Source organism: Ascidia mentula, chromosome 1, assembly GCF_947561715.1.
Source record: "Ascidia mentula chromosome 1, kaAscMent1.1, whole genome shotgun sequence".
NCBI lineage: Eukaryota > Metazoa > Chordata > Ascidiacea > Phlebobranchia > Ascidiidae > Ascidia > Ascidia mentula.
The window spans coordinates 24,009,934-24,032,134 of NC_138566.1; the positions used below are offsets into that span (position 1 = coordinate 24,009,934).

Sequence of the window (22,201 nt, forward strand, 5' to 3'; positions counted from 1 at the left end):
GAGCCCATATAATCTTGCCCACGCAAAAATGCTTATTTGAGTCACGGAAGTTTTTTTTGTTTTGGTAACTAGTGTTGTTAGTTTAAACTCGTTAGGAAACAGATTATTTGACTTTTGGAGACCAAACTTTTAAATTCCAGAATGACGGTTCAGGTATTTTTCAATAAAATACGATGAAACTTCACAAATCACTACTACGTTCCTTTTTCGAACCGAATGTTTTCTGTACTTCTTTCTTTTACCCCATGTCCACTTGCATAAAAAAACACTTGGTGACAGTTTACTTTTCATCTAATGCTCACAAAAAATGGATAGACAACTCCATGTTTAAAATCGTGGCCCTGGCCGAGAAGATCAACGGATTGCGGCCCTGCTGTTTAGGAGGCCACAGTCGACCTTTGGTACAAACGACATTAAGATATCAACAATAAACATGCACGCCTTATCGGCGCGTCCCAAGCAAGCCGCACAAAAATAGCAGCTCTGCTCTTCTGGCGAAACAATTCTCCTTCAGTGCTAATAAGGCAAAACCGTCGGATTCTTGAAAGCATGATCCTCTACGAATTTTCGCGAAGAACGGAGATAATCCATTCGATCGTCGAAACATTTCGAAAACACGTTTTGAAATCCGTGCCCGGATCAAGAACGGTGGATGATCGAAAACACCGCCCACTCCATCTACCATCTCTACCGAATTTGCATTTTGGGATTGCTTGAGTGGTTTGATGTTGAAAACTTGAATAGATCTGAAATTTGGGTAAGAAACTAAGGATGCTTTTCTTCAAATCGAAGTATATATGTCTTATATATTAAAACTGACTTGTATTAACCTGGAAATTAACGTTTCCGTGATTGTGGTATAGTTCTGAAACCGTAACAATTTCTGGGGTGCATTTTGGTGCAAGGTCGCTTTCTAGAGATTGCTATTTATGTGGGAATGCCAGACATGTTAGAACGATAAAGCTCTCTATGTGTTCCTTGCGTTGACCTTCACCTCCATTACTCGTGTGCGGCCAAGAGGCGAGATGGGGGGGCATTGAAATAACGACACAAATTGTATAATTGGGGCTGTAATTGTCGGACCACCTACAACCCGTGTGAGTATATAGTTAACTATTTAAGGTATAATTGCTGCTAAAATGGGCTACGTGCACGTTTTGTCGATCGGTTCCTGGTATTGCGGTCTCCATGTGCAGCCTGCTGGGTGGAACCTGGCATAAGCATCGCCAACTTGAAGAAAAACAAATAGGTTTGCGGCAAAAACGTTGGGTTCTTGCGATATGCTTGTGTTTTGTTAAGGTTGGATTTCAGTGCAAGAGATATATCTTCGTTTTTTTGGGCCATACTTTTGTTGTATAGTTTAATACTAAGTGATTTATCTGAGAGCTTTCCTATTTGCAAAGCTATATGCCACACATACTTTATAATGTGAGAGATACAATGTTGCTGGGAAAAGAGGGTATAGTTGATACGTATAAAACTCGGGATACTCCGGTCCGTCAAGAAAAACATCCGGCGACCTGGTCACCCCGCCCCGGGCTAATGGGCGGTTCGGACAGAAATAGATTCCCCTCGACGACCTGCAACAACATAAATACGCTCCAACAAAGGCAACACAGCGCAGGGCGAAGGGGTATGACTCCACTTGACGCAATAAATTAAGTTAGGCAAGCGCAAATGTCGTGGGACTCCCAACTCCAAGCCGTGCGAATAAAATGCTGCGGTTGCGTCACACTGTAACGACCGGGGACTCTATATCACAGGCGAACATTTTCTCCAGGCCCAACCCAATTGACGAAGTTTTGCCGGCCCTGCGGCTTTGCCTAATAATACACGGGAGGACCTTCCGTGTGGCAATTTCTGAATCGCGTTGCGGTCGACGCGTATTCCACGCCTAGCGTCTGTATTAAGCCCCGGCGGTTGTGTGGTAGAGTCCCATGCTCGTCAGATGGGGCACATACCAAGTGTTGGAGTGCGAAACTGGTTATTTATGACGTCACACTCGCCTTCTCTTGATGCCTCGGCACGACAGTAACAATGCATTCTGTTGGCGGGGTATGCGAAAAATGCTACTACGCCCCCTGTTGTACATATCGCACCCCCTTATTGATGACGTAAGGCGTTACTATTTGCGCTCGGATGCATTCGAAGGCAGATGACATCATACTTGGTTTGGTTTTGTTTGTCCTTGTGGGAAAACCGGCGGAAAAGGAATTTCTGAATGTTGTTGGGCGTTTAGAAAACGGGCGTTGTACTTTCATCTTCGGGTGTGAATTATGTTTACGCATCTCTTGCGAGTTCCAATTCCATCAAGACATTTTCAACCATTTGCATCAATGAAACGTCGCGCTTCGAATGAACTTGTGCTGACCCGTTCGAAAATGCTACAGATCTGTGGAAGTTTAAATTGCACAATACAAGAACATACATTGCATACATGTAGCCAGTTTCGAGCGCCGTAAAACTTTACCATGCTTTGTAGGACAAACGAATGCCATAGAAGCCTTTTTGCATTGTGCTTAAATTGCACATGGTATAATTTCCTATGAACGAGCATCTGGAGAGGAGATGCTCGTTTGGCGTTTTGACAAATGTTTGCCCGATTCTTGGAATTCAGAAAATCTCTGTTGAACCTTTGAAACGGCTTCCTCCAATCTTAGGTGTTCGATTGAACTCAGCCTTAAAAGCACATATATGGTGTAGCCTATTTTGGGAGTTTCCTAGCGACGTTCTCCTGCAACTTTTCCCTCATAATTATACGTCGCAAATACGCTGCCCGTCAAAATGACTCCGACGTCGCCCGACTCGCGATATCGCATTGTGGTTTTTCGCACACTTTCCGACATAGTTGCGAAATGCGGCGTCGCCTTTGCGGTGATACGAAGGAAGTGTTTATGCAGGATTTGCTTCGAAACTTCGCGTGGTTAAAGCACGATAATGTGGGGCCTTTGGCGCCACTTTGCCGAAATTGCTGCAAAAAAACGTAGTGTGTTGACGTGTTTGTTGGATGTTTGCGGCGGCGAAGACCTCCGGCGTGTTTATGATGGAGATAAAGAGAAAGATTTTTTTTCGGTTTGTTATTTGTGTGTTTTAGCACGCTTCAAGCATGTTGTGCTAAAAACATGCAAATCATGCTAGCTTGATACAGATTTCATCAATGTTTATGTGAATTCGGCGTGTTATCGGTGTCCAAACAAACACACCCACGAGAGTGGCCCAAGAGATTGTCCGACAGTCGCCTATAACATGTACGCTTTTATGCCCTTCGACCTTGCAAGAATACGGTCCCTATTTTCTCAAACAAGTCCCGCGTTATCTGCTTAAAGCCGATTCCTTGTCGGAGTCGCTAATTTTCACCTCCAGTACAACAAGTAGAGATTTCATCATCGATCGAAATCCCATCACAAACAACCTGACCGTTTTCTCTCGAAGAACGCTGGGTCTATTTTGGTCCGTGCGTCTCATAGCTCCCGTTTCTGTCCGGAACGCAAGTGATTGCCATTGAGGGAGGATACATAGGCGGGAATTATCTTCGAGTTTCCATTGTCTTTTACCAGCTTACCTTACCCGATTTCGAGTGGATCGGTAGGTTGGGCCTCTTCGAGAACGATCGTTATCGTCGCTTCCGTCGATCCCGCACACGTTTCAAGATTTCCCGTTTTCACTCGGGCCGCATTTTTTGTTGGATCTCAACTGAGTTTTTGATTTACAATGGAATTGATCTTCCGGCTTAAATTAACGTGGTTTATTTCTCCGACGCTTCGTCTGCCATACACAGCAAGGCTTCGTCACGGTTTAACACCTGGTTGCAGCACACCTGGTAGCAACAACAGCACAATAGTTTTTAATTGTTTTTGTCGAAAGTAAACGCGAGATACACATGGTATAAACATTTTAGCAATATAATCACATTTATTGTAAAAAAATCTATACTTTATCATAGATACTGCTGCCAGAACTAATCCAACTAAAAATTTGTCGAAAGTCACTCATCGATTTCGAGGTACTTAAACCTAGCAGCAATGTTTTTGTTTTGTACCGTGTTGTACTTCCACAGCAATGCTATGTTAAAGTTCCACAATACCAGTCTGCATTGGTTATAGCGCATTATTTGGCAAATTACCGCCATGGATTAGTGTTCTATTGTTTCGGTTGATTCAATGTCGTCATGTTTGAAGCGGTTTCATAAGGCTTGTGTAGACTGGTGCAGTAAACCTGGGACTGATTTTGAAAAAGTCAAACGTGAATTTTTTATCGCTGATATATCGCTGAACGAAACGCTATATGTGAGAAACGGAACAACGTCCAATAACATACTGGTTTTCAAAATCAAATTAGGCCCAAGCGAAATAGCCTAGAAAGGAAACATCGTGACAGCTTAATCAAGATTTCCAATCCAGACCGTGCACTATCTTGTTTGTAAGTTGCCAATTGGCCGTGAAGGTTGCAAAGACACGTTTGATGGTACCATATCTTTCAGCTTGCAAATTATACACTTGGAACATGTTAATTTTAGAATCGTATATTGAAGTTATCAGCAATGCTAAACAAGATTTTCTGTAACGAAATATTGGTAAAAATGTTCTGTGACGACCGAGTTCCATAAAATACATAACAAACATTTCAGTGTACAATTCTTCAACGTAGAATTTCAACGTGTTATTCAGATTTTCAATCGTGGTTCGCAGAAAGGTGCCTCGGAATGTAAATCGTTGTTTTGGCGAATATCGCCGTTCCATCCATACCATTATAGCGCCATTGTTAACTTCATTCCAGTCATACCTCAGCAATTGTCATTACCGCTGTACAACTGAGATCTGGCACCCTACTTGTTAAGCGGACGGCCCTAAATCGTTTCATAGAAGCTCTCGGGCTAATTACTCCAGTTCAAGCGCAAAGCGAGGCTAAAGTATCGATAAATATCGCCAAATTAAAAGCGTTTAGGGGTTCTCGAGGGCACTCGAGTCTCGATGGTGGGCGAGATATTGAACTTGATGTTGTTGTGGTTTGCGTTAAAATTCTTGAGGGATATCTCTTGGCCCATTACAGACAAAATCGCGTCAGGTTTCGTTTCGAAAGCTTTGCCACGTGTACTGGATCATCCACGTGTGTTGGATCATCTGTTGTTGTGCAACAATAAAACGGCGGAACAACGCGTAAACCTGAATATGTTGAATGGTGCCAATGTTGAAAAGTAAGCATGTGCGTTTGGTGGCGTGTGGAACAGTTTCACCTCACTTCAATATACGTGACTACTTTGTCCCGTTCGCAAACAATGCAAAAATGCTTCTTTCCACCTTTAAGCGTTTCTTGTTCAACATGGTGTCTCAAGTTTTTGTTCCCTTACCGATATTTAATTCGAAGCCGAAAAAGAAAAGATTATATTTTAGGCCTGGTAGCAATATGCGTTGAATGGTCTTCTTTGCCAGCATCTACTTCATACGGCGGTTTTGCGAAATGCGCAACTCGCCGGTGGTGAATGAGGCGTATCAAAAGAATGTGTCCTTTTTTTCGACAGTGGTTTACAACAAATTTGAGCTGGATACTTGAGGTCCAAGCTGTCTTCCTAGAAGAGATTTCGGAGGGCTTCGCGTAATTGCTTGCCTGGTCGCTCGAACGAGACAAGAAAACGGCGAAACGGCCGACTCAAAATCGTTGCACTTTAAATTAACAATGGGCCACTTGTGGTATCTTAGTGTTTGCGCCTTTATGTGACTCTTGTTTGGAAGGTTTCGACCATCGGGTCATTGTCTGGGTCTCGTATCTGCAAAGTGCAAGGCAAGGCACTGCGTTTTCCAGTCGCAAATGGCTGACAAACATGCGCCGGGAGCTGACATGGGATGAACGTTTGTCAAATACTTCGATCAAAGAAATCATGTTGGCCTAAAGCACAGAGCGAGGTGGTATAGAAATGAATGCGTTCGCCGCACTTTAAGCTCTTCAAATACAAATCACAACAGATTCCCCCATTAATGAGCTTGTACACGGAAACATCCATAGTCACTATGAGTCGTAAAAACTCGAGTCTAGCCATATCGTCAAAATCATCAAACTAACTATTTCCGATACTGCGAGCCTGCAACGGACAACCTCGTGGGAATTTGGACGTATGCAGTCAGTTCCACGCCTATCGGCCAATCCCAAGTGTGTTCTTAATTCAAGGCACCAAAAATAATTCAAATTACCGCCCGCTCATCGGGTTTGGTCCGCGACGGGAATTTCCCGGTGCGCAGAAATTGATATTGAACATATAAGTGGCGAAAGTCTCGTCCCCGGCGCCCGGGTGTTATTGTTTGCTCGGTTAATTGCTGGGCGGTTTGCTTTTCATTCGCTGTGGTGAGTCGAAATTATAACATGATCGATTGCTCATGTGAAGGATGGTCGAACTGGTTGAAACGGGGGACTTTTTTCTTTAAAGATTCAAGGACCGATTTCTAAACAGTTTTCCTTTTTCTCAGAACCATTCACAACATACAGCTACAGTTCACACAAAATATCTGAAGCATTTCACACCAGTCTTATAATTGTATAGAAATGATTCTTTAAAAAACATCAAAAACTTTTCTATAACATTTAAATTCAACGAGAAAAATCGTTTTTTAGTGGGTTCCAGGTCGGTGAAAACTTTGCATAGCAGTAAACGTCCTAGTAAACCATTTAATACCACCAACTATTTTACGCACGCACCTCCTATTTAGGTGTTATGAAGTATTTATCAACCATTCTTAGTAATGCCACCATCTAGGCACCCTCTAGGAAAAGGTCTTGCGCCCCTGGTTAAAAACCTCTGTTCCAGAGCAAAATCACGATATCATAAGGTTTTCCAGACAATGACCGAAATCATTGACAATTCTTTTCCTCCAAATGGTCCAAGTGCGACTTAAAGGAAACGTGCAGAGATTCAGACTTGCACAGATCAAATTGTCGGCTTGTGAGCGACTATTATCGAGTCACCATTCTTGCTGAGGTCTTGCAAAGTGGCAATAACTCCGCCCACCCATCTGCCAAATCCGTATACCAAGCTGCTGGCATTTAAACCAATGTCGCGAGTTGCTTTCGGCGTTCTCCACCTCCGGCAGTCCATCACACACCTGCTAGCAGAAGTGATTGTAACGGTTGTTACAAGTTTTTTTGTACCTTTGCTGAACGATTTTGAAGTGTTTTTATTAAAGCGCAGATGCCGAACGCCGCTGGACAAATTAATTCCATGACAAACTGACTAATGGCGGTCTAGTTAAAAAGGTTATCGGGCCGTGCATTTTTTCATATCCAAGCAAGTATTGTAGGATATACGCACAAGAGGTTTAGGTGGCGTCCATTTAAACAGGTCATGTAACACATCAATATGAAATTATTTTTCTTTTGAGAGATTGCGATATATTGTCTGTTCTTACTGGTTTGTTCCTGTAAAGTGCAATCTAGGTGGACGTGAAAACTAGTCAAGCACACAGCAAATACTTGTAAGTATTTCGGTGCGTTGTCCACGGACCTTTGCCTTGAGAGATCCTTTCCCTGTCGAAAACGCGTTGAACGCGGGTGACTTGACTTGTTAATACGCGACGAAACATTTTAATCCGCCGCTTTCTCCTGCTCTGAATCGCGCACTTGATCAGGCCTGAACGTGGCAAGCTTTTAGCGAGGCGACTCAAATAACAAAACACACCGGGCGTAAGGGCCGGGCCGCCGGTCGGAAGGCAGCGATATGGGCGCAATGGGCCTCTAATTTCCAGATGCCCTTCCAATGACCTTGGATCTAAGAGATGCGCGAAATGCCATTTGACTAACTCAGCTATGGTCTACCGGTCGTTGAACGCTGTAGATCAGTTGCAAGGCGGACGGTTTGGTCAAGAGGGTTCTCCAGTGAAGACAGAGAGGAAGCATCTCATTAGGTTTTGTGTTTTGCCTTAAAGCAGTAAACTTTGGAAACGTATATTTGAACACCATGTGAATGTTGTTCAATTACCTTTTTACTGTCAGTCCCGTATATACAACAGACATGCGTCACAAGTCTCAGTCGGTTTGTCTGTGTGTGTTTTGGTGGTTGCACAAAGTATCCAGAGCTATGGTTGCTGGTCTCTGAGTTAAAATTTAGTTTTGACTGAGTATTCTACAATTTTTGAGTGGCCGAGGCATATTTGGAATTTGTCAAAATTATCTACTGGAAAAGTGCTCGTATTGGTATTCCGCGTCATTGACTAAAAAACACTTGTATATGTTTTAACATTAAACAATGAATCATTATGATCGAAAAATTGGCCAACGTTTTTATCATCTAATTATGATCCCATCATCTAATGCTGGATAGGGGTAAGAATTACGCCCGGAGAATATTCTTCTGTGCGGGTGGAAGCCACCGTCCCCAAGGTGAGAGCGAGGGACCCCAGGAGTGCAAATTACCGGTGTTTCGGCGCATGCGCGTCAGGTACGAAGTCTGCCGACGCACCCCGGGGAGATCTTGCATGAATCAACCGGGGAAGTGCGAACCCCCCCTGCGAGTTGACTCGGAGCCAAATCGGTGCAATTACACGCTTTTTCATGTGTATCCGAGGGTATATATTTGCCCTTCTCTGCTACGGTTGTCATTATCGGTGGAGGAGCACAGGAGAAAGTATTCAATGCATGAAAAATGTGTTTGCGTATGAGCTTAGAAAACCACGCACTAAAACAACCAATCAAATAATTTACAGTTATATTACAGAAGCGAATAGTTTGTCGCTTTATAGACGTAATGGTTTTGTAAAGGAGACAAAATAGCGTTTCAGATCACAAAGGCAGAAGGAAATTTTGAACAAAAAAATATCAAAACGAGTAAAAGCATCTTTGTTGGACGACAAAAAACTTGGAAGTTATTGTGGCCGTGGTTGGCTTCTAATGTTGCCGCTTGAAATCCTAAATACTCATTTCGCTTAAAATTGTAATTGCTTTTCTCACGGGCGATGAAATACCATCATTAGCACGTGACAGAAACGTTAATTTGCGCACTTTCAGTGTTTACCTGCGTGATAGTGCATATACGCACCATAGTGCACTGGCCACTGATGTTCTGGGCAACCGCCATTCCGACGCATCAGAACAGTTACTTGGCAGCCACGAACGGTTGTGGCAACCTGGGCAGAGGCATCGTAAAAGCACGCGTAATATCAGGCGAGGTTCGATCGAGTGTAACGCGTCACCTTAATTCGATCTTGTATCGTTACAGACGAGTGCGATATTGCGATCCAAACCGTGTTTAATCTATGGATGACTCGATCCTGGGAATTACATAATTTTCCCCGTTATTTTTCCTTGTGGTTCTTAGTTTTAAAGGTGTTGTTAACCATTAACAAAGCATTGGTAGAGTGTCAAAGCTCTGGAATAACACTTTTGGGTCGCAGGACAGTTGTGAACGTAATATAGAATTTCGAAGGCAAATATTGAGCCTAGTCAATTGCATAGCACGGGAAAAAAGCGAAAAATCGGCACGCATAAAGCAAAGGTGAAAAAGCGTAGGCTTGCCCGGGCGAACTTGAAATTGACTCGAAAGGTTCAACGTAGCCTCAGTGTCAAAATTCCTGCGCTCAGTGCGGAGGTAGATGAGGTTTAGGCGAAAGGGTAATTTTCATTCCTTTGCCGAGGCAGTCATGTTTGTTCAAAGTAAGCAAGTCCTGACGGAAAATCGAGTTTTAAGTCAGCGTGAGTGGAATCTTCACAGATTAGAGTATGTCCAAGCAAGTTTTGAATAGTTTTTTTGTGGTAGTTTAAAAACCGATGCAAAATGACAGTATTGTTTTAAACCAAGGATAAGTGAATGAAACATTTCTGTTCAGTAAAGCGCTCGGGCAAAATTTAGATACCATGTACATTCTATGGGGCATTTTAATATTATTATAGACGAAACCAATGCAGAACCAAGCAAGTTACATTGGCCAATACGTTCATACACAGTAGCTTTTACGGCAAAAATGCAAAAGTTGGAGTCGGCGTTGATACCGGCCGGCTGTTTTGAACATCAAACAATCACATTAAATCAAGGTTGGTGGAAGTAATCGCGACGCCGGTAATTGTTATCTGTTCCAGACATCGCGTTTAGGAATCGAAACGGCGGTAACACATGCTCTGACACATTGTCCAAGTTTTAACAAAATTTCAAACGCGGCCGATGCAAAAACTGCCATTTCCGTGTTTCTAGTGCGCCACAAAGCGGAGAAAATGACCGGCTGCGGGTGCATGAAGGGCTCGGGACGTTTATGACGTCACCAACTAGCCATTGTTACGTTTCCCCTTCGGACAACTGGACACCGCAATGACGCGAATGGGAAGTTGCACAAATTGTGCGCGCGGGGGAACAATGCCTGCATGCGGGTTCCCGCAGTTGCCATAGCGCCCCGGGGACTCGCTATCAATGTGTTGGGAAAACAGCAGCGGCGGCGAGCGGTGGCCATTATACCACGTTGCCGGGCGGAGGATCGCAGATGGCAGAGAATGGAAATGGAAGGTTGTAAAAAAGTTGTCGCTCCGCTGTCGGGCCCTTTTTATGCGCTCGCCAATTTCTCTAGGTTGTAAATCAACGATACCGCTGTCGTTACATGTTGTTCTGCAGCAGCCGAGGGGCTTATCTCCGGCAGTGTGAAGACAGCGCAGACGCGTGCTCTCGGTAAAGCATTTAATCAGTTGTTAAGAAAAATTTGCCACGCCGAGACGTACTGGATAAGACATTAGCTGCTGTACCGAAGTGCACCAGCCGCGTTTTAAACGACTGATATTAGCTACCTTTGCTGGTTCGTTTAACCGGACCTTTCAGAGGCTAGTGTGGTTCAACAAAGCGTTAAAATCGTTTCGAACGTAACTTATTGTGTTCGGAGATGCAAAGCACACATACAAGCTAGAGGTCAAACACCGCGTGGAATTCGGCCAAAATGGAATTCCAAAGCGATAAAATATTGACATTGACTTGAAAAGAGCGAGGAGTCGGGTTGAGAAAGTTGACAAGCTCGCGGGTGGAAAACATGTTGAACTTGTAACGAATTCGCGAGATTAAGTGGACAATTACGCTCGATTCGGGGTTCGCGTGCGCGACATCGGGCTCCCGCGCAGCATGGCGTCGTGGGAATGGCAACAGTGGCGGAGAGGGTTTGTGTCGACTCTCCAACTCGCTGCTTTTCACACCCAGCTGGATGCGCGGCGAGCGAGAGATGCGGAGAAAAAAGCGCGAGGCGCGAATGCCTACCGTCCTCGAACGTTGTCGCATTGTCAGAGAAGTGAGGGGTAGGCTGGCCGCCGGACGTGTTTCGTATCTTCTCCAGTTGTAAGTGTTGAAAGATTTAGTGACAGACGCGGTGTTCTTGATTTTGTGTAGGCGTTGGAAAGATGAGGCTTGCTGCATTGTCTTGAATGCAATTTCAGCAGTTTATCTAAAACAAGATATAAAGCCAGTTGCTTCTTGGCCTTTGCCTTAGGCGTGGCGTTGAAGAAATTTCAAACCGCAAGTGGTATAAGGTTGTATCCCTTGTAATAGCTAGGATAGTTTACATTAGAAATGGGAAATATGTCTGGTTTTAGGTCAAGCTTCTCTTTTTATTGTGATGGCATCAGTGGGTGAAAGTTTAAAAAATGATGATCTTAACGATTCTTACCTTCTTGTTTTCGCAGTGCATTGTAACTGTAGCATAAGAAGTATTTTCTTGCTTGATCGAGCTTCCACAACCAGGCAAAACTAGAAACGAGTGGATTTACGTTTGCCAGCAAAAGGATTTATTATTTTTCCCCCGTCGATAACGAAGATACTTCAACGTCAAACATGCGTCTGATCTCCCGCGGATGTCTGAAATTTTTCCCGGTCTTCGCAGTCATGGCAGTTGTCTGCCTGCCGAAGGCGCATTCACATTGGTGGTAAGTGTTGTGGCAGAATGTAACAGCTGTACGCGCGGAATGCTGAATTCAATTAAACTTTACATTCAAAAAGTAATTATGTCAGCGGTTTGACAAAACGCGCGGCGTGCAGATCTAGTTTGTCATCTTGTAAATGTCAGCAATTGTTACCGCGTATTGTGTGACAATATCCAGCGAAAGGCTGCCGAAACACTAATTGAAAAGGCGGAAGGACTTCTTTCATGTAGCTTCAGAATTGTTTTATTGTCGAGGCGTCGGTCGCGTTTACCTTCCAGTAACTCGCCTCTTTCGAACAATGAGAGTCACTATGACATCACAATGCCTTGCAAACGCGCTGGGGACACCGCAATCGCCATGATTTACGTTCGATCTGCCCCCCTGGCATGGCTGCCTTATTTGTTTGCGCAAGCACGCGGAGATATGCCAGTCGGTAAACTGCGGCTGGCTCAAAGCTCCTTGGATGTGGCTGGCGCTGTAATCGTATTTCGGGCAGCGTCGTGATCTGTCCCAGGTCTCGACAAAGACGCGCTTTGGCGCCATCAAGCGTTTTGTAAAATGCAAGTCTGCAAAAATCTGTGCATCACGAGATGCAACAAAATCACCAACTTTGTAACACGAACGTCCAAAACAGCAGAGACAACAATTTATGACTTTTATGAGTAGCTTACTTAAATGATAAAAAAATGTGCGACTATTCGGAATAACTTTTGCCCTCGATTTTGAGAAGTGGATTGGACTTCCATTCAATCGGATTGGCGCAAAATGATTGATTTGATCCACCCTATTTATACTGTGCAATGAAAGCGTCGTGGCCGATTTCACGTTTGCTCAGCCTTGCGGAGTGCGAACTTCTTAACCAGCGAACGGGAACGCACGGAGCCAAATACCTAAAATCGGCTGATGGGACTTTGTTTGTACTCGAGACCTCAAAGCGCCGAGACCTCAAAACAAATACGCTACAACATGTAGTTTCAGGTTGTTGGCGGTAATATAATTTAAACTTGGAGTTAAAACGATCCTGGGAATTGCGTGGGTGAAACGACAGAACCAAATTCCTCCCTTAAAACACTAGATATTGTTATAGACCCGTGGCTTCGGGGGGACTTGAAATTCGACGTAAAATCGGCCCGGCGCACCCCCCTAAGACGCCGGCTGGTCGCGGGTCGTCAAGTGTCTCCCAGAAATGCGCCAGGCAATAGACGAGGCCTTGTGACATCACAAACCGTTGTCATCGCGCGTAGCTATTTTTCGGACTTTACAGCGCTCGGAACCGGCTCAACCAATTCCTAATATAGATAACCTAGACTGGGCCTGCATTTTACCGTTACGTGACTGAAGGCATGGTTTGTGCATCTATGGTTGAAACAATCTCCTCTAAGTTCGTCCGTACCGGGTGGCTGGGCGTCGCCGGAAGGTTTTGCGTGTAGAAGAGGGCGTTGGGGTTGAAACGGCAAAACAGGCTCTTGAGATTGTTAGCTTGGTTTGGACCCACCAAAGCACACGAGCTCCATATATGGATGTTGCCCCAAAGTGTGTTTTCCCAGAGCTCGTCCACTTTGCTATATTAAGACAACGTTTTGCAAATCTTTTACGAGTTGCGTTGATAATTGATAAAAAACGAATGATAATTTTGATGCAACTCCTTGTTGTTTGGTATACCTTTGCAGCCGATGTGTGTTAAATTCAGTGCCTCGCCCTGATACCAACCTCTTGTTCCAACGTAAGTGCTGTAACGTAATTCCATGTTGGGTCGCCGCATGAGCTTCAGGCACATGCAAATCCCTCGGCGGTTTACCATCAGCGGCGTAAAATATCCTTCCAATGCAGGGCAAAATTCTGCGACGCGCAGTTAACCTGTTTTCCCACCCTAGAACAACAAGACTTGCTCAGCGTTCTCGCTTGTCACGGGCAAACGGTAGCGCCGACAGACGCACGTTTAAGCTTGCGCTGGCTTACTATCACGCACGACCCTTATCTCGCGGTGAATTAACTTTTCCCAAACCTAAACCTCCCAAGTTGTATCTGATTTCGTGCGGTTAAGGGAAGCATTTTAACACAAGTGCGTCCCAGTCGAAATCGAGCAAGGTTCAATCCTCGAACTCTGACCGGGTTCACGTTTGCGATGACGCTACACATTCTTGACGCTTTAAAAAACTTCCAATAAGGGACAATAGCGTTTGTTATGGTGGTGCGAATTGTTTCTATCGGCGGCAATGTAGCCTGGGTATTTCGCTTCTTCAAACCTCTCAGCCCGACCGATTCCCCAAGCAGAATTCCATCGATATTAATATTTGTATTGCGCGATCATAAAACGTGGCACCGGCGCCTTCCTAGTCGTCTGCACCAATCGCCCAACCCGCCGATATCTTTCCCCATCCGTCACGTGAAAACGTTCGTTGTCCTGTTTTTGGATCCAACGTCTCAGCAGCCAGCGACTCACCGCTGGTGATATTAACAAGTTGTGGAATCAAAGACTGCCAGCAGGATTAAAAAAGTTTGGCGATCCCCGGTTTTCCGCCAAGCTGTCGCGAGAATGCTTCTAGAATGCGAGAAAGCGACTCACATAGCCCTGATTGCGTGCGGCGGCGGCGTTTAATTTCCCACACTTGCGGTACGCTAGCCTACTTTCGCCTGTTGCCGCGGCCCTTTGTTCTCGAGCAGCCGATCCACAGACACGTCTTGTTTGCACACCTCCAGAGCACACCCCCACCGTCAGCTGCCCGCTGCGTGACGTCACAATTACGGAGATGCCTTGCTGTTGTCATTAACCCGAATTTCGGTTGGTGGGTGTGCGCGATGGTTTAGCGACAGTTGCCGTGTCGTGGGAAACGTTAGTACCTTGTTACAATTGGCATTGACTTTCCCTCACAGCGCTGCTGAGTTTTTGTGTCGTTTAAGTGGGAACAATAACATGGGGGAGATATAATGGCATGTCAGCCATTCGGCGCGATCGCGTGTTTTTGCGCTATCCTGGAAATGTCAAGCCAATTGTCGCGTTTTCAATTCTTGCTCCGTCGTCGATGCCCCTGTAATTGCGACTCCGACCTTACAGCGATAACGCCTTCCGTCAGTTTTTGCCTCCAAAACGCCGCCTTCAGTTACAAATTGTCGCGGTGTTCGCGTCATCAGTGCGACGCTTATTGATGTGCGGAGGCTATTTTCGTCCCGTAATGCAATTTTAATTGGTCGTCCCTTTACCGTTGCGTCACGTAACAGCGTAGGTTTGGGCTTCAAGCTTGGGCAATTGTATATCTCGCCGCAGTTGCTTTGGATTGTTTAAGTGACTTTAAGCGCAAATGTTTCCGCCGCTAAATTCGGTGTTACTTGCTTGTCGATCCCGCCGCGTCGCGAGGCGCTGGAATGTGTCTGCGCGATGACTTAAACTTAGAGCTTCCCTCAAATTAAGAACTTACCCTGGGAATCACGAGTTTATTTTTCCCATTCGAGTTACACAGCAACGGGCTTCCATCCAAAACATACGCGACCTGCTCGCTTGTTTGGGTCCCGAAGTTTGCGGAACCTCGCGACGGATGAGCTGAGTTTACAAGTCCGTGTCAATCGCCTCGTTTCCACTACAAACACGACAAAACGCGGCCGCACGCGAAACTTCCCATTGCTTCCCTTTCAGTGGCGACCATCTGTGTTACCCGCTTTCCTGGTCTGCGAACGTGAACTCCAATTAGCCTCCGCAATATAAACTTACCGCAGTTACGACGTTTCTTTTGTGTTTTGCGGCATTTAGCATTACCTCAACTGCGCTTGGCACGAGACAGAGCGGCGTAATGGCATTAACTTGTGGCTAGATTAATATTTATGCATAATTTTGTAGTTATTGGAAACATGTTTATAGTTTACCTAGGTTTGAGATTTGAATTTCATGTTAAGCCTTCTGTTATATTATTTACGCTGTGTAATTAAAAATTTTTCGATTAAAAAACTCGTTATTAACTTTTGTTTTCTTTTTGATTTCAAGGTCCCTGGCCACAAGAACTTTGATGTTGGGCTCCAGCTCAGTGGAAGAATGCGACAACGAAGTCGGATTCTCTGATTCGCAACGCCAACTTTGTCGCACCTACCCCAACCACATGAAGTATGTGAAAGACGGCGCCGAGAATGGAATCAAAGAGTGTCAGTACCAATTCCGTGGCAACCGGTGGAATTGTTCGACTGCCGACAACGACATTACCGTCTTCGGAAAGGTGTTAAAGATTGGTAAGTTGAAGTTCAAGAGTTTGTGGATTAATGGTTTGAAGTTAAAAGCACCAACCTCATACGCAACTGTATAGCGTATCTGCCACATGACTGCGTAAGCGGCACGTCGTAGGGATTTTTAGGTGTTTGGGGTTATCAAATTTGCTTGTTAAAAATAGTCGGAACACTCTGCGTCACATTCAAACAAATGCAAAATTCGTAGGCGGGAAAATGCCACATTTGTTTGCCGCCAGGTTTTAGGCTTGACCCGAGCTAGGTTTCAATTTTAAACGGGCTTTGAAACTTGCCCTCGGTGACCCGGAGCACCACACCAGTGGGCGCTTGTTTGAAACCGCGTAGAAAAGCGGCTGTTTGTTCTGTTTCCTGCGCGGAACCCCATGTTTGGGCGACTCTTTCAGTCGACGAACGTTGATCTGTTTTGGGGGCAACTGTTTTAGGTTCTGCACTGCGCGCCTGAGCAGAAAATTTGACCTCACGCCAGTCTGTTGCAATGGGTTAATGGAGATTTTCTGGTCGAAACTGTTTCCTCCAAACTACGTCTGCCATCGCCGGCGAGCAGAAATCGCATTTCTGTGAGCCAGTGACACGCAAACGAGACAAATTTAATGAGTTCTTTGTCGACAAACACCCTGCGCGCGTAACTCGACCGGCTCAAAGATCAGTACTGGAACGCTTGGTCGGAATGCGGAGTTTCGGTAATTTGTTAAACTCGTGACGTTTGGCGTTACATTTGGCTAGGTTTATGTGTCCCATGTGTCCCAGCATTTCGCATACGTTTACAAAGTAACTATTACCCTTGAAAAAAACGCCCAAAAACTACAGTACACTTGACATTGCCGAAACGCATATATAACCTCAGGCACCGGTCGCGGGCCCTTGGGCCTGTCAATTAACGTAAACGGACTTGCGGGAGTTAAAAGATGGGCGTGGGCCCCGTCGGAAGTTTCCAAAGCGTCGAGTGATGAAATGTCGTCGGGCAACGAAACAAACAAGTTCACGAGGACTCCAAACCCTTCTATCAGTGCCCGGGGTTTAGGCTTAGAGGCAGAAAACACAAAAGCGTCGCGACTACGGCAGCTCAGATCTCTAAAAATAGCTTTGTTCACGTCATGTACCTGTAGCCCGCGACCCGCATTGGCCCCAAGTAACAAACACGATCGTTTTAGCAGGGAGTGAAACTGATTTAGAGAGAGTTGTTGATGTTACGGACTATTTTTAGTTGCGCGACGACAAAACCTTCCCCCGGTGTTGTCGACATTAACGCATTCGCCCGCGGATCACTTACTCAAAAGCGTCTGAAACAAAGGGGATTAAGTCACCATGAGGAAGCGCGAGGGTCGTAGATCGCCTTCCGCGATTGAATTTCAAAACAGCGCGACGACCGAAGGAACCGGCAACCCTGTCTTGAATCACATGCAAGCTGCGTTTCGAATTATCTCCGTGGCGTTCAGGTGTTCTGAGTCCCGCGACAGCCGGTCGGTTCGCGCCGCCTATGAACCCTGGCAAAGCAAGAAAGCACCTCGGCATTTTAATTCCTGTCCTTAAGGAAGGGAGGTAACCCGGGTACGGTTACACAGCCTGTCACGGGAAAACGGTGACTCTTTTGCGGTTCAACGCCCTCTATCGAGTCGAGACATTAGCGGTTGCCCAAATATTTATCCCCTTCAGACTCCCCGTGTCGTTTTGTTTCAATCGGTTTCCAGCAATGTTTGCAACGCAAACGTCCACAAACAAACATTTGCTATTTGAAGTTCCGCTCGTGCCCCTGGCGTTTTGTAAACTCCGCTGAATAATGTATAGAGCCTCACCTTTGGAATTTGATGGAACCCTGGAGGTTATGACTACTATGAGTCAAGGTCACCCAATCGCGTAACTGGGTTCGTTTTTGCGTGACAGCTACCGAATCAAATTGGCCTCTTTCGCACCGCCGACCTTAGCACGCGATAAGATGCAAAAGCGTTCAGTCGAAAGCCAAGTTCTCGCGGTCTTATTGTGTGAAGGCTCATTAGCGATGCTTGCAAAATTCTCGCGGTCTGGTGCGATCCAATGGGCGCCTTTGACCAACCGCCGCGATGAGCTGCGAAATAGGATGAGGAACCGGCAGCTGTTTGCGCTCTTTTGCACGCGATAAACTTTCCTCGTTGGAAAAGAATTTTTTTATTGCATTTCGTTTTACGTCAAACCTCGATGAAGTTTACCCAGTTTATGAATTTATGTTACGACAACAGCAACGCATTTTGTAAAAAGATTTGCGACGGTCGCATTAACAGAATGTCGAGAGGTCAAATTATTCGAAAAGCTGTTGTCGCGGCCTGGGCTCGCGGTTCCTTTGTAGTTTATTCCACATACACAGCACGGATGCTTTGAAGTGGCCCCGGCGCGTATCTCGCAGTGCTGTCCCGGCGTACGCAAGGGTTCCGCAAGTTATTTCCATCACCACTTTCTCACTTAATTCTGGCAGCTGTCGGCTCACTCTATCGGTGGTTATTTACGCTCATCGGCCGGTAATTGCCATCTCAAACCAGGCCCGCTTGGAATTGTTTCCCATCCCGAGCGTAAACAAAGAGCCTCCGTCGGCAACTGCATGTCGTTAACGGCCTTGTGACTTTATTTTGCAGGAAGCAAAGAAACGGCGTTCACGTATGCAGTGGCGGCTGCAGGAGTTGTCGTCTCGGTGGCACAAGCATGCAAGAACGGTCTGCTGAGTGAATGCGGGTGCAGCACAGCGACAAGACCACGGGGACTCAGCAACAACTGGGTAAGTGACGAAAACTGTGGAGAAAACATAAGGAAAAATTGGTAGTTCGCAAATAGTTATATTTCACTTAAAACTGCATTGAATCGGTCCGCTTTAAAAGCGTATCTGTTTTCACAATATAGTTTCCGAAAACTACTTTTGCTGGAACGCGAACGCTAATTTGTTTGGTTCTTCTTTTCTAATACAATGTGGAGGACATAAATTGAAGTTCTTTTATGCGTTTACGAAGCTTGAAAAGTGTGTGATAATTTGCTGACCTACATTGTGTCAAAACGTTTTGTTAATTTACCATTCCATTTCTTTAGAACTGGGGCGGGTGCGGTGACGACACCGACTACGCTTACGGCTTTGCGAAAGAATTCATCGACGCGCGCGAACGCGACACCAATCCATCCAACAAGTCAAAATACAAGGCAAGAAAGCAGATGAACCTGGTGAACAACGAAGCCGGACGTTTGGTAAGTTGGACCAATATTACCTGATTGATAGGGAAGGTCGAGATATTGAGAAGCTCATGGCCGGAACCACGAGCGGTATTCCCGGCGGATACTTTCTCCCGATGCCGGCATGCGATAAGCGTGGAGTCGTGCGCCGCTAACGAGCGTTTCATGTGTTTTCGCACACAAAAGCCATGCGTCTAATCGGGTCGCATTAGTGCAATCGCAAAACTTATCAGCAGAAATTTGTGTCAGCCGGCACGCCCGCCTATTTGTAAGCCATGACGTCGACCTACTTGCTAGATTACGTCATGAGCACGTAAAAGTGAGCTGGTTCCACCGTGTATGTGGACACAGCAATGGCTTAAGGGATCCAGAGAGTCTTTGGTCAGGAAAAATACAAACCACTTTCTTTCGCCTACTGATAAGGATCGGGCACTTTAAGGACACCGACGAGTCCCTCGCACTACGGGAGGCGCTGCGAAACAATTCACCTCATTGTGCACGGGCAGTGCAACTTCCGTCCGCCTTGATCGCCGGTCACTTATCTCCCGTTTCAACAAACACGTCGACAGGCTTGTAGTTCAACCAGCGCTGAGAAATCTGTGCGGATACAAGTTCGATCCATTAGTGATTACGAGACCTGCTCTTTCCATTGTAATATCACCGCGCCATCGGCAATGTGATGACCTCAGTGAACTTCAATCGCGGATCGACCATAAAAACGTTTCAACCCTAAGGCTTTCTGAGCGATCACAAAACTGTTCCTGGGATTAAGTGTGAATCGATGAAGTTGTTAAGGAACATTTCGCATGCAGAAATCGATGGATTAAAGATATTGAACCCGCGTCAACTCCAATTCTGGAGAAATCCCTAAATTCGTTTTGAACAGCAACCAATCGATGAGCGCTGAAACGGACGATAACTTGTATAAAAAAACGTAGGCTGTTGGAGAAGTCCCTCCCCTTCGCGCTCATTCTAGTACCATTACATCACTGAATTTGGCGACAAATCGTGTTTTCGGCTGTTGCCTGGTGATAAGAGATAGACGCCCCGTCTAAAGTCGGCAAACCTTCATTGCACAGGCGATAGAATCGGCGCAAATGCCAAGCACGCCGTACGTAACAATGACCACAGTGTGTGACTGCAAGCGCGCGTATTGACGATACGATCAATTCAGACGATATCAAATCTTGATGAGCGCATTCGAGTTACATTTCTAAGCTTTTAGAGCTTCCACGTCGCCCATTTTCCTGTCACTCGACGTGATGGAGATCAGTCTATGCCCCGTTAAGCAATTATCACTGAGCTCTCCGTGGCCCCGTTAATGCGTTACAGGGAAGGGATTGAAATTAGGATAAAAGCAAATGCGATGTTCAGCGTCGGTCTTGGGTAATTCGTTGCACCGCAAACTTGATTAGAAATGTCATCTATATTATCGCGAAACTGACAAAAACACATGCCAAAAACACATTGCTCACATGCGTCAAGCGTCGGAGATTGTAAACACGACACGAAAATCAAATCACCTTTGGGTACCGCGTGGTTTCATGTGCAATAACAATATGTTTTCTCTTTATACAGATTGCTGTAAGATCGAACGAGCCCACATGCAAATGTCACGGTGTGTCCGGATCCTGCAACGTTCGCACGTGTTGGATGAAACTCTCCGGCTTCCGGGAAATCGGCAACAAACTCAAGACCGAATACAACAGGGCGATCGAGGTGGTTGCCAAGAGACGAGGTCGCAGAAACATGGAGCTGATCCCGCGAAAACGCAGCGACACCATCGGCCCCACCAGCCTCGTGCACTTGGAGTCGTCGCCCGATTACTGCGTGAAGAACCGCCGCACAGGCGTCAAAGGCACCAGGGGCCGAGAGTGCAACGTGAACTCCAACGGACCCGACGGTTGCGGGTTGATGTGCTGCGGGCGAGGCTACCGCGTCGTCCACAAGGAGATCGTCGAGAAGTGTAACTGCCACTTCCAGTGGTGCTGCCACGTGATCTGCGACCAATGTCACCGCAACGTGCAGCGCCACGTTTGCAAGTGAAGAACCGGCCGCTAGACGACACTGTGGAGAACACTTGCGATTGAGCGACACGACTCAAAAAAGGGACGGGCTCGGCTTGGGGCCTTGCAAGCGACCGACCCGAGGGGCTAAAATGTTTAGCGTTTTTGTACAAACCGAACTGTCTACCTCACAAGCACACGATCCCCAACGATCCGCTGGCTGCGGCGCTATCGCGAGACAAACAAGGTTCCTGACGCTCATCCGGGAGATGGCGCTGGCTAGCACTTATTTATTTCCTGCTCCTTGCGTCAGGATTTGAAACGCCGATATGTTTTCATTATTCAGCGCAGACATGACTGGTTTTCCACCCCACACCCCACATACAATTCGTGCGCGCGGGAAACGGCACATCACGTGACATTTGCGCCTGGGTAAACATACGACACGCACCACTGACACCACTGCCACACACTTGCACCGAAGCTTCTGTCACTTCACATTTTTATTTGTTTTTTTTTCTTTTCTTTGTATTCACAACTGTTTTTTTGGTTTCATGCGTTGACGTATCGAAAAATGACGACGGGTGGTGGACAAATTTTCGTCCAGTTTTAACGTGTTTTGTTTGTGCGATTCCCAACCAACCTGTGAAACAGGATTTGGACGGAATAATTGAGAAGGTCGCGATGGTTTTTTATGCTCGCCGCAGAATGAGCGGATTTTGATCTTGTTTTTGTGTTATTTCGTTCGAAGGTTTATAAAATTAAAAATGTTTTACATTATAACAGCCCGTGTTTGTTTCATGCGTGAATCCAGCATATCTAGCTTACACGATTAGTTTCCTCCCAAGAAACATTGGGATCAACCCAGACCGAATCCATCATCATTAAAGAAAAAACAAACTTAAAACTATGTT

At 45.8% G+C, this 22,201-nt stretch overlaps 1 protein-coding gene across 1 annotated transcript; it reads left to right on the forward strand.

Moving 5' to 3' along the window:
- Positions 1-11,632: 11,632 nt before the first annotated feature.
- Positions 11,633-22,064, forward strand: LOC145899769 (protein Wnt-5-like). Its single transcript, XM_082988675.1, has 5 exons — positions 11,633-11,868; positions 15,842-16,080; positions 18,699-18,838; positions 19,144-19,296; positions 20,860-22,064. The coding sequence occupies exons 1-5, from the start codon at positions 11,777-11,779 to the stop codon at positions 21,325-21,327; spliced, it is 1,092 nt and encodes a 363-aa protein (XP_082844801.1). The 5' UTR covers positions 11,633-11,776; the 3' UTR covers positions 21,328-22,064.
- Positions 22,065-22,201: the final 137 nt, after the last annotated feature.